The 12,736-nt window shown below is 48.4% G+C and overlaps 1 protein-coding gene across 5 annotated transcripts in view; it reads left to right on the top strand.

Annotated features, from left to right (window-relative positions):
* TTC7B (tetratricopeptide repeat domain 7B) overlaps positions 1-12,736 on the top strand; it is a 239,873-nt gene that overhangs the window by 160,743 nt on the left and 66,394 nt on the right. For all 5 annotated transcript variants that reach the window (XM_082617199.1, XM_082617197.1, XM_082617195.1 and 2 more), the window contains exon 16: positions 11,471-11,587. In XM_082617199.1, coding sequence (XP_082473325.1) covers positions 11,471-11,587 — 117 coding nt within the window. The remainder of the gene's footprint in view (positions 1-11,470; positions 11,588-12,736) is intronic.

Below are 12,736 nucleotides of genomic sequence, written 5' to 3'. Positions count from 1 at the left end.
GGGATCTTTGGGCAAAGGAGAGTGGGTGACAGCCTAAACGACACCACAGACCAAAGTGGAGTGGATTCAGTGGTGCAGTAGCTTTTTAAAATCAACTTTCCACAACAACAACAGCAAAAGAACTTGAATAAAAAGTGGACAAAGGACTTAAATAGACATTTCTACAAAGTAGATATTCAAATGGCCAGTAAGCACATGAAAATATTCTTAGCATCACCAATCATTAGGGAAAGGCAAATCAAAACCACAATGAGATACCATTAGGATGACTATTATTTTAAAAAAATAAGCAAAAAAAACCCCCAGATACTAACAGGTGCTGGAGAGGATGTGGCGAAGCCGGAACCCTTGTGCTCTGCTGGTGGGAATGTATAATGGTGCAGCTGCTTTGCAAAATAGCATGGCTGTTCCTCAAAATAATAAAAATAGATTACTATATGATCCAGCAATTCCACTTCTGGGTAAATACTCAATAGAATTGAAGGAAGGAATTCGAACAGAGGTTGTACACTCATGTTCATAATAGCAGTATTCATAATATCCAAAAGGTAGAAATCACCCAAGTGTCCATGGGTGGATGAATGGATAAGCAAAATCTGGTCCATACATAAAACAGAATGTTATTCAGCTTTTAAAAAAGAAGGAAATTCTTAAAAAAAAAAGAAAAAAAGAAAGAAAGAAGGAAATTCTGACATGCTGCAACATAGATGAACCTTGAGGGTGTTATGCTAGAGAAACAAGCCATCCACAAAAGGACAAATACTGTATGATTACTCTTAGATGAGGTTCCCAGAGTAGTCATCATAGAGACAAAGTAGAGTACTTAGTGGATACAGGGTTCCAGTTCTGCACACCTGTCTCCCTGTACGCCTGGGAAGAGAGCTTGTCTGAAGGCCTGCTGGGAGAAGCCAGGCCAGGGCAGTCACCCCAGAGCCAGCCATCCCTGATGGTGGCATGCAGAAGGTTTATTTATTTCAGTGCTCTCATTTACAATGTCTCAAGTTCTCCTAGATATCTTGTCCCACCATTCAAAGTATGAAGTATCATCTTCAGAATTCATGCGGGGTGTTTCCTGGAGATCTCTGGATCCCCAGCCCCTAACCCAGAGCTTAGCTTGCTGCAAACATTACTACGCATCTGTACACTGATGACCCAGCTGAGCAGCCTAGAGGCCTTAGTTCATAGCTAAGCACATTTACCAGTGTTTTATCTAGTGTCTGTTTCCGCTTTCACTCTGCCGAGTTCCGCTAAGTGATAAAATGATGATGTCTGCTTATTTCAGGGCTCATATTACAACTCCTGCTAGGTACCCAGCCAACTGTGAGAAAACCTCCGATAGAACAAGTCCAGTTGAATGCCAGTTCATTTGTAGTGGTCTTTGCATTTTAAGTTAATGACAAACAAAACAAAAACACCTGAGAGCTAAAGGAGAGCAAGAAAAGAATCTTCAAATTTATCTCCTAACATTCTTGTGGGATCCTGAGCCGAAAGCAGCTGGTGGGGAATGCATCACCCACCTGCAGATGGTCAGACTTGCTCGCCTTTAAACACCCGTCCAGTTAAGGGTTAGAGAGCCCGCTTTCTGCCAAGGGTGTACCAAACCTCTTGAGGTGCTACGTGAGAACACAGAGAAGGTAAAGAGAGAACATGGATGAAACAGGCCAGGATTCATGGGAGCAGGTTCTGTGCAAGGACCCATGGCTCCATCTGGCCTGTGATCCCAGCGAGACGCCTGATCCACCTCTGGCCCCACAGAGCTGGCCAGCTTCGCAGCACCCTGCTGCTCTCTTCCTTTCTGGCACCCTTCTTGTCTTTGAGTGGAGGCTGCCATTTCTAAATTACAGAACTTCATGGCTCCCTTAGAGTCCGTGTCTCATCGGGCTGAGCCCTCTTCCTTCTAGGTCTAGGTGATTGTAGGGTGCCCACTCTTTGGCATCTGCCTTTATCCCTGAAAAGGCCCCCCAGTGCATCTTTTCTTCTTGAGCTCCCATCCTCAGACGTGGGAATGTGGGGGAGATCCAGCCCGTGGCAGCTGAGTCAGAAATAAATCCTGCAGAGATGGCTTTTGGGGAGCGGCCTGTCAGTAGATCTGCTCTTGGTTCACCCCCTCAGGATTTTACAGACGACCAATGGCTTTGTGGTTCAGACAGAATAGAGTATTTCTTTTTAGAGCCGGGATAGTTCAATGGAGAACTTGTTTTCAAATGTTTCCTGTTTACACGTTTGTATAGCAGAGGGCTCACCGGGCCCAAGGCACTTGCTCACCGAATCGCTCACCAGAGCCGGTGGGCAGGTTCTTGGCCTCCTGCTGCCCTGCACCCCGTCAGCCCCTGGTTCCACCCGCTCAGACCGCGCTCAGGAAACCGTCCCGACTGCTGCTTTGTGGATAGCACTGAACGAAAGGGCTACCTTCATGAAAACGTCACACTCAGGCATGGGAGGAGGTCTCCCAAGTCTGGGCAGCGTGATTCCACCCATGTTCTCAGGTCAGCCTGTCCTGGTCGTTTCCAGCTTAGGTGCTGGTTCCAGGACGCTAATGGGAGTTGAGATTAATAGCTGAGGTGGGAGCGAAAAATGAGCCAAACCGGGGTTTCTTGGGGTGATTTATTTCAGCTAAATATGTCAGTTGTTTGTTTGTTCTAAAAATATCGTGAGGAGGATGGGGGAGTATTCCAGATTGTTGACACTTTGACTGAAATGAGAAGCAGAGTGTAACTGATACGGGATGGAGCAGGAGTCCCTGCGGGTCATGAGGAGGAGGCGGAATCAGGCCACCGAGAAGCGACGGCAGGACCGTCCCCAGCACCGTCACTCCGAGCAGCCTCCCAGGCCAGGATGAGGGGCTGCTAAGCCCTGCAGAGCAAGGTGTCTGACCCTGATGCTTCCTTTTGCTGAACAAGCGTGGTGTCGATGTTCCAGGAACCAGCAGATCTGGGAGCCTGAGCTGGGGTCAGGCTCATGGCGACCGGGAGCTGTGCTGAATGTCCCCCCAGACCTGCCAGCACCCTGTGCGGCGTCTCCTTCCACGGCAACCAGGGGCCCTGAAAGTGGTCAGATTTCGAGAACTTCCTCAGTGGTCAAAACTCCCAGACAGAAGTTTGCCAATGAGTCACCTGTGCCAGTCGCTCGGCAGGGCTTCGTTCCTGGAGAAGATGCACTCATAGCAAGAGCCATGCCCTCCAAACCCCATTTTGGTGGTCCTGTTAGCAAAGCCAGCAGGAGTCAGCGTGCACTTGGGGGTTTTGTAAAGGAAACCAGGCACTCAGATCTGATCCCTTTAAAACTTGTAGACGAAGGGTTTCTGTCTGGCAGCCTGGGAGCAGACATCTCTTAGAATTCCAGGAGGTCAATGCACATTTCAAAGATGTCTGGATTTGATTATCTTCAGGCTAGGCAGGCATGACTCCAAACACTCCCTGAGATCCTGAGCTCAGCTCCTGTTTACTTGCTTGGTTCTGGAAGACGTTTGAGCTTTCCAGCCCTGAAGAGGACCCCCACGGGCAGTGGATGATTATCCAGTGCTTTGCAGACTCAGGACGTGCCCTTTATGTGGGTGACAATGTGAATGGTGCCCCTGGCTTAGTACACTGCCCCTCACTGGAGATGCTCGGGAAGGACCTGGACAGGGTTATAGCACATCCACCAGGAAGCCATCCAGAGAATCTCTCCAGAAGGAAAGGAAGGTTCAAGACCACAGGTGGGGGTAGCCTTCATTTGTGAGCTTAATGTAGGTGGTTGATCAGAATTGCCACTGAATTTAAGAATAAAATACCCTCAAAATCCTTATTGGAATGAAATAAACACAGGTAGAATTGCCTAAGTGTAGGGACTATGGGAACTCTTTTCCTTGGATGTCTTTTTTTTTTTTTTTTTAATCAGACCATTTGAAGGCTCAGATGGAGAGTTATGAAGTAGAGTGGTGCTTTTTGAACTTAAGTTTGCACAAATCACCTAGGACTCTTGTTACATGAAGATTCTGATCCATTGGGTCTAGAGGGGTGTGTACTTTCTGCGTTTCTCACATGCTCCCAGGGGATGCGGAGGCTGCTTGTCCCGACCACGCTCTTGAGCAGTAAAGCATTATAGGACCTCTCAAGGCCTTTTCCAGGGTTGGGTTAATTGGAAAAATCTATATTTTTTCTAATGAGTCGATGAACAGCACGTCAGTACAGCAATTAGGTGAGCCAGATGATCAAAGAAATTGTGTATTTCCCGTGTAATAGTTGAGTAGACAGATCATTCATTCAGGTGACATTTACTGAACAGTCACCATTAGGGAGACCCCCCCCCAAGCAGTGTTGGATATCTAATGGGAGCAGTCACATGACTGGTTCCATACCCCCCTCCCCCATCCCTTCCAGCTGTCATCAGAGGGTCCTTAGGGGGCTGGAGGCCTCAGCTCTGGGGCCTACGCAGCTGCAACCCCACCATCACAGGCTCGCCTGGTGGTGACTGGGCCTGTGGAGCTGCGTCAGGCCAGGCAGCTCGCAGGCCAGTCGTGGCATTGACCTCCAGTGACAGTGACTCAGCCCCGGATCAGAGGCTGCTTTCTGCAGAGAACACCACCTCCTGGGATTGGGCTGCTTTGGAAACCCGGCCAGGAGAGCAAGGGCTCCAAGACCAGCAGGACACGAGAAATGCTGGTCACGAGGAACTGAGATGGATTTCCTTCACGAAAGCCACATTGAAACCTGAAAGCAGCCCCTCGTCCCCCTCTGAGGGGTGGGTTAGAGGTGTTTAGAACATCCTCTCCGTGACCGGCTGCCGCTCGGTCCTGTCTGACTTTGTTCCCAGCTGACTCATCTGGCTTCAGATTTCCACCGCCCCTGCTCATCACCACGTGCTTGGGGCACATCTCTTTCAATTTCTCTCACCATCTGATCTGTGGCTGCCAAGCCATCTTCTCAATTTAAAATTTCATTTCATCATACCTACCTCCTCCCCACCCCTGCCTGATGTACTGTCACTTCTACCTGGTGACAGAGTGGTGACACTTCCCTTCAGGTGTTTGGCAGCCCGCCCCACTCCAGCTCTCAGGTCAGGCTCCCGGGAAGTGAGAGATGTGGGCGGTATCCAAGTACCCTGTGGCCACTGCCCCACGTGGGCAAATACCACATGCGTTTTCTGCACAGCTGTTTTGCATCCCAGCCTACATTCAGCAGATAAACAAAGACAGGTCCCTGGCATGCTGAGCCCAAGAGCACACAAACACAGATCAGCACAAAATACCAAACGTTCAAGTTTCCCGTGATGCTCTTTCTGAATCAGTTGCCTTGAATACAGCATTTACGGATCTGCTAATTAGTGAGGGTTTTGTTTATTAATATGCGTGTTTTCTCCTTGATGGACTTAGTGAGTGCACTGTTTATACTGCCAAATAAGAGTGAAGGGAATTATTACTTTAGAATTTCTCTAAACTTTCCTAATTTATTTTCATGGACAGTTCTTCATCAGAAAGCTTAGTGAGACATATCAGATTTCAGAATTTAGCAATATCTACCCTTTTAGCTTCTTCTTGGGCCCAGCCTTATATCCCAGACTCCAGACACCATTCCTTGAGTGCACAGGACGCTCCTGCCTTTGTCGAGATGGTCCATCGGCCTGCCTGGAAGGCCCCTCCCCAGGACGCCTCCCACCCTAACTGTGAAAGTCCTACTTCTCCGCTGTCTTGCATGACCCCCCAGGCAGACCCTGTCTGCTTCCTTTTGTGCTGCCAGAGAACCTTGTCCATATGTCTGTTTGTGTTCATCACATATGTATATGTAACACTAGACTGTGAGCTTTGGTGGGGAAAGATACCATGTCTTATTCCCCTTTGTGGCCTCAAGGGCATAATAGGCCTTTTTTTAATGATTGACAAAAGGATGAACAAATTCAAGTTCATTATCAGGCACACTGACATGTAGGTAGTCAGCTGTATAAATTATGGGGTGAGTAAACAGATTACAAAAATTATTTTATACAGATAGATGAGGAAGGAGCTAGATGCTGCCTGGGGGGCAGGGGGTGAGTCATAGGAGATGTCAGATGGTGGGGCTTGCACAGGTAGAGTGGGAGGGGCACTGGGGAAGGGACTTCTTGGCAGGTGGAGGGAGCACCGTGAGCACAGGCAGGAAGATGGGAGGGCACGTGGCAAAAGCTCGAGGAATCCTGTTGAGTCTGTGTCTCATGGGGGTGGGGCCCGGGGTGAAGCTAAACCAGAGAGATGTGCTAGAGGGGGAGCCTAGTGCTTGGGGGCAGTTTCCAGGGAGTGAGGAAAGTCTTCCCGGGGATGAGGATTAGACATTAAACCTGGCCCTGGTACATTCTCCAGGGTGCCCAGTGAAAAGTCACCAGGCCACATGGCCCCAGAGCTTCACCAGGGGCCTGTATCTTCTTTCTAAGCTCTACACTAAGCCAGACAGTTATTTCAAGAGTTATCTTGGGATTCTCAAAAAATCCCCAAAATGGGGTAAAGTATTGTTTCTGTTAGTTTTAATGAAAAGTAAAGCCTTGATTAACTGCATCCTTCAAGTGTCTAGAATTTTATATGTGCCTGACTTTTGAGTGAAAGAGGCAAGTCACAAAAAGCACAGGCAAATGTGATCATTTTTTAAAGAACCATGTATGATGTATCCTAGGAACAATACCCCAGGAGCCCAAACTCCACTCTTCCTGCAGCCCTACCCAAATTTCAGGGCCTAAATCTGTCCCTGAGCCAGAAATCCTGCCTAATATTCGTGGCAAGTCTTTCCTGCTGATTGGACTGTAACTCCTCTGAGGGCAAGGGGCTGTATTTTATGCCACTTTTTTTTTTTTTTTTTTTTTTTTTGCAGTACGCGGGCCTCTCACTGCTGCGGCCTCTCCCATTGCGGAGCACAGGCTCCGGACGCGCAGGCTCAGCAGCCATGGCTCACGGGCCCAGCCGCTCCGCAGCACATGGGATCCTCTCAGACCGGGGCACGAACCCATGTCCCCTGCATCGGCAGGCAGACTCCCAACCACTGCGCCACCAGGCAAGCCCTATGCCACTTTTATTCCACACAGTATCTAACACAGATCTTTGCACATTTTAGGGTTTTAAATATTTAACAATGGATTAGAAAATGCTACACATCTTCATTCGTGTCAGTAGTGTGGCTAGAACATTTCAAGTCCTTCTCCTCTGTTTCTTGTTTGGCTCTTTGGAGTCAAATGGGTTTGGGTTTACATTTCTGTTCTAACAGCGACTGCCAACGTGAACTTGGGCAGATTCCTTAGCTCTCAGCCTAACTTGGAGAGTTGTTGTAGAGATCACTGATTACATATTTACAGTGTCTGGCAGCTGCTGCTGTTTTTATTATTTCACCCGTCTTGAAAGCAGAAGCCTCCTGGCTTATAGCTTATTATTCCACAATTGAGAGCTCTTGTATCTTCTGGAATTGCATTTCCATTTGGGAGTTTTAGCTCCTATTACTTAAGGCTGGCTTCAGCGGTTGGGAGTTGGGGAGGCTCTTTGACCTGAATCTCAAAAGATAAGTAGAGGCTTAAAAAGCAGAAGCGGGGCTTCCCTGGTGGCACGGTGGTTGGGGGTCCGCCTGCCGATGCAGGGGACACGGGTTCGTGCCCTGGTCCCGGAAGATCCCACATGCCACAGAGCGGCTGGGCCCGTGAGCCATGGCCGCTGAGCCTGCGCGTCCGGAGCCTGTGCTCCGCAACGGGAGAGGCCACAACAGTGAGAGGCCCACGTACCACAAAAAAAAAAAAAAAGCAGAAGCAGATGGAAAAGGCATTCCAGGCAGAAGGAACAGCATGTGCAAAGACCCAGGGGCATGAAGGAGAGTGACATGTGGAGGAAGTTGATCGTGGCTAGAATGGGGGATGTACCTGGTGGGCAGAGGGCAGACAGAGGCTGAGCATGTGGGCAGGAGCCAGATCATAAAAGGCACTGCACGTGATGCTAGATTTGGACTAACAGGAACATTGTTCGATTGGTATTTTAGCGAGGTTCTATTCTTCATTAATATCCTGTAAGTATTCAATGAGTCTCTGGGCAAAATTTCTTTTAATTAGATTAATGGACTTTGAGCCAGGAATAGGGAACAGGAATAGACCATTTTCCCAGCATGTGATGCCTTACTATATTTAAGAGGAACATCTCACTTAATTTGTGGTGGGTCCTGGGTGATGTGGCCGGCAAATGATCTCAGCCCGGCCATCCCTTTGCCCTCTCTATCAGGTTGTCAGTTCCACAGATTGAAATGCAGTCAGTGCTGGTTGGTCCCAAGTTTTTTGCCTCAGGGTTTCCTCAGTAGATGGAACCTGCAATATCTTTGGACATCAAACGCAGCACATTAACGCTTATCGTTGTTTGTGTACTCTTCACGTCTGTGCCAGTGTAACATGCACCCAGCCAGATGTTCTCGAACAATCTTGAAATGCGTGAGCAGGGCTCGGCAAACATGTTGACAAGTCCCTTGTTCTGTTTTCGGCATTGTTCTCTGCCTTATAAACCAGCCGAGGTCTGGGGAATGGTGAGAAGGAGCACAGTCTCTGAGGCCTCCAATCTCCTGCTTCTCCTTTGCATGCAAGAACATGTCAGAGCTAAAGGCTCCTGGAACTTTCTGCCCATCGCGCTGGACACATCCGACAGTGGCCGAGAGGCTTTGCTTTTTCTCCCCAGCCTGTGCTCTCAGCCCCTCTTCTCCGTCAGCCTCTCCTTCACGCTGCCCCTCTTGCTTCACTTCCAAGTACCTTTCCCACCATTTGGGCTCAGCAATTCTACTATTGTTCTTCCTGTCTGGTTCTCTGAAATCCAGCCCACACCTTTCAACTCCATATCCTGAGTCAAGTGTTTGAAAGCTGTTATTTCATGTTAATTAGAAGTTCTTTTTCCAGCCAAGAAGCCTTGCACACAGAACTGTTCCCCCAAGCTGTGGCTTAGAGACGAGCTCTGGTGTTTTGTACTTTGGTACAGTTAGAGGAATCATGGATAATTGCTCTTAGAGCCGCAGCGCTGCCTGCCAGGCCAGGAAACCTTCCCCACGACTCCGTGGCCCTCCGTGGGCTGGCGAGCTCCGAGCTTGACTCAGCCAGAGGACTCGGTGTGCCTCTAGAGAACACCCTGGTCTCGGTGGGGTCTCCCCTGGCCAGAATTGCTTGGCACCCAGACCCCATCCACGAGGGTCTCTGGCCTCCAAGTAGGTCTCCACCAAATGCTGGCAGGTGACCGTTCGGCAGCTCCTCCTTCCTTTGTAACACATGTTCCAGTTGACCCCTGTCAACTGGACCCATGTCATGTGGGAGATTCTGGTGGAGAAGTACTCCCACCACCTTCTGGACTCATGAAGACATCAGCAGGAGTTGGCTTCCGGCTCCTTAAAAACCCCTCAAGACAGCCTGAGTGGCTGCCATTCCTTGCAGGCAGTTCTGGAAAGACCTCAGGGAATTTCCACTTCTTGAGGTGTTTTTGAGCAGAAGCCAAGCCCTGTTCTCACACCTGGCCTCACTCTTTACGCCCACCTGCTGGTAGATCAGGGCCTCCATCCGTCTCATTACCTGGCCTGGTATTCCATCGTCCTAGGCTTCTGCAGACCCAGGCTTGAGAAGGCTGCAGCCTTGACCTCTCTGGGAACCTCCAGCGCCCCCTTGGGCATCCTGTGTTCCATTTGGAGGGAGTGGTTGGTGCTAACCCATCCTGAGCTTGGGTGGTGACTGTTAGGACCAGCCTCATTCCACCTCTCCCGGGGCAGGGGGCGGACTTTCCTCCTCTGAAGTGCCTGCCTTCAAACGAGTAGTGAGGAACTCTCCTATAAGTCTAACTTAAATCACTAGAAACATATTTCTTTACCTTCTGCGGTTTATAGAGAAAATAGTCCGTGAGCAAGTGCTGATTTAAAGCCCACTGACCTCAGAGCACAGTTCTAAGCACCCTGGAAGTGAGGCCAGGGGTTCTTTTATTGAAGGGAGATAAAACCCCCTACTGAGAGGGGTCCTTGCAAAGATAACACTGATATTGTTTTGTAAAAGTGCCAAGCCGGGGCACATAGAAGACCTTGAAAAAACAGGAGTTCCTCCCTGTCTTTGTCTTCTTTTTATTAACAACAAACACCAGCTAATATGATACACACAGCGTAAAGATAAAGGTGTGAAAGTGGTACCCATGGAAGACTTATTTGATGAGGTGGAGTTTTAGCTGGATTTAGGAAGAATTAAGGAGCGATGTGGATTAGTAGAGATTAAGATTGAGAACGTGGCATATATTCTTAGTTATGATAAAAACATAGCCTTTGGCCAGTGAATTACATTGGTAGGAGTAAAGGGCCCAGTGGGATCCATGGCACCGAATGGGATGGTGACATAGGAGTGGGCCAGCGGGCAGAGTGTCTTAAAGCAGTGGTCCCCAACCTTTTTGGCACCAGGGGCCAGTTTCACGGAAGACAATTTTTCTCCGACTGGTGGGGGGCCGTGGGAGGCAGCGCAGGTGGTTCAGGCGGTAACGCGAGCGATGGGAGGCGGCGGATGAAGCTTTGCTCACTCGCTGCTCACCTCCTGCTGTGCAGCCCGGTTCCTAACAGGCCGCGGACCAGTACCCCTGTCTTAAAGGACTCGATAAGGAATTTTTACTTATTATTACAGCCAGTAAGGAATCATTGTAGTTTCTTGAGCTGGGAATGAAAATGATTTTTGGAGATCTTTATTATATGACTTCTTAGAGCCAGGCAGGTGAGTGGACAGCAAGACCATCAGGACGGTACCTGGGCTCATGCTGGGGCTTTCACAAGGACAGTAGTGATGAACCCAGGGACCAAATGTCTAGAGGGACATAAGTAGTCTTAGGGGGCGGGGCAGCTCTGAGGGGCCACGAAAGGGAGAAGGGGCTAAGCTTAGTGCCCTGAAGGTCTGGGTGGAACGTGAAGCCAGCGGTGGTAAAAAAAAAAATTGGGAAGAGGTAGTGGGTGACTATGGGTGATTTGGTGAAGTCCTAGCCCCTACAGAGCAGGGCTGGAGAAGATCAAAGAGGAGAGGGCCTTAGCCCCGAGGCCCCCTTTTTATGTGCCCTCGGTTCAGGCTTTCATCTCCTTCCCATGATGAAGATCATTGTGGAAGGTTATTTGTAGATATTTATGTAGATAATTACATCTCCTGTGTAATTTTGTAAATAAATCAAGGTTCACTTTTGATGCATTTTTGAAGTTTTGCAAATAAATTGGCTTTGTTCTAAAAAGCATGGTCTTAATAAAATCCCTGTGTTCTGAATGAAATTAGCCATTCCAGATACGTTTAACCTGACCACACATGGTGGCATTGTGCCGGCATTGGCCTTGGGGGGTGAGACTTATGCAAAGGCAGATATTGAGCCGGGAGTTCTGGAATCCTCGGCCCTCCTGCCACTGCTTCCCTCGGATCCAGCCTTCTAGAATGAGTACAGAGCTTCTGGCTACTTTGTTGTGTTCTGGTGGGGACTCTGGCTTGAGCTGTGTTCTTTTCTCCCTTTATCTTCCCCCCACAGACTACTGTTTTCCAAAGTGAAGTTGGAGTCGCTGTGCCGGGGCCCGGATGAGGCGCTGCTCACTTGTAAGCACATGCTACAGATTTGGAAATCCTGCTACAATCTTACCAATCCCAGGTAAGAGGCCAGCGGCGACACCTGTTGTGCGTGGTTTTTGCATAGCCCCTGCCTCTCAGTCCATCCCCGATTGGCATTTAGCAGAACAAATTCTCCACCCCTGTGCACCCCTAGGCCCCCGGGAGCCACAGGTAAGAGCAGTGGAGCCTCACACATCGCATTTTTAAGCAGGTTTTCTCTTAGTGTCTGATGAAATCTCCAAATCGTGGGCTTCTTATGCTTTTGTTGCCACGGTGGCCCTCTAGGCTCGCTTCCAGTTGGTCTCCATCTGATTTCTCTCAGCCAGCCATTTATGTAATTCCCTTTGACGAGTCTTTATCTTTCTGGTGATTTATGGATAGACTAGTCAATTATATATTCCAGATGGGGTTCTCACAGTAATATTTTAAAAAGACCTGCATAGACAACAGGCCACATGCTACTAAGGAGAGTAGAAATTGATTTGACATGATAAAGTGTCATTTTCAAAAAGTTAAAATCATGACTCAAACAAATATAAAAGATTAGCACATATAAAACGTAAAAGATTAGCACATATGAAAGATTTTACGTACCTCCTTAACTAATGAGGGAAGCAGTAAAATGTTAAGACCCATTCAAAGAAGAATTTGAAAAACAGATTTGCTGAAATGAATTTGCAAATAAATATAAAAACAATAATATTCTATAGAACAATGAAATACATTGTTTGGGGTTATCTTTTCTACGGGGTGGACATTGATTGTATCTCGACCAGACAAAATTCATAGGTTTTCTACTGGCCAACTCTGCCCCACAGGGATGTGAAAGGGCCCAGCCAGTCGGAGTCAGTCAAAGGCGCCCACCCTGCAGAGGCAGATAATCTGGGGAAGGTCCACTAGTCAACTCCCAGCATGTCCCCGAGAAACACCATCTTCAAGTCTTGAGCAGTGTTTCCCAGCATGTGTCTAGATTACGAAGTGTGCCCTGACCTGTGAAGGAAGTGATTTAATGAAAAGAGACCTCACAATTCAGGTGAATTCAAACAACTGCTCAAACACTCAGAATATTTTTCGAGTTCGCAACAAGATGTATGGACAGCCCACATTCTTCTCTTAAGAGTCAGGAGCCTAAAAATGTATAAGTCAAATTGTAAATGTGTTCAAGGGTGTGGCCCACCCAGTCCAGCCC

The sequence above is a fragment of the Mesoplodon mirus genome, assembly GCF_964341445.2.
Source record: "Mesoplodon mirus genome assembly, chromosome: 4".
Lineage (NCBI taxonomy): Eukaryota > Metazoa > Chordata > Mammalia > Artiodactyla > Ziphiidae > Mesoplodon > Mesoplodon mirus.
The sequence above is the reverse complement of the archived record's forward strand: the minus strand, read 5'-3'. Positions and strand labels throughout refer to the sequence as shown.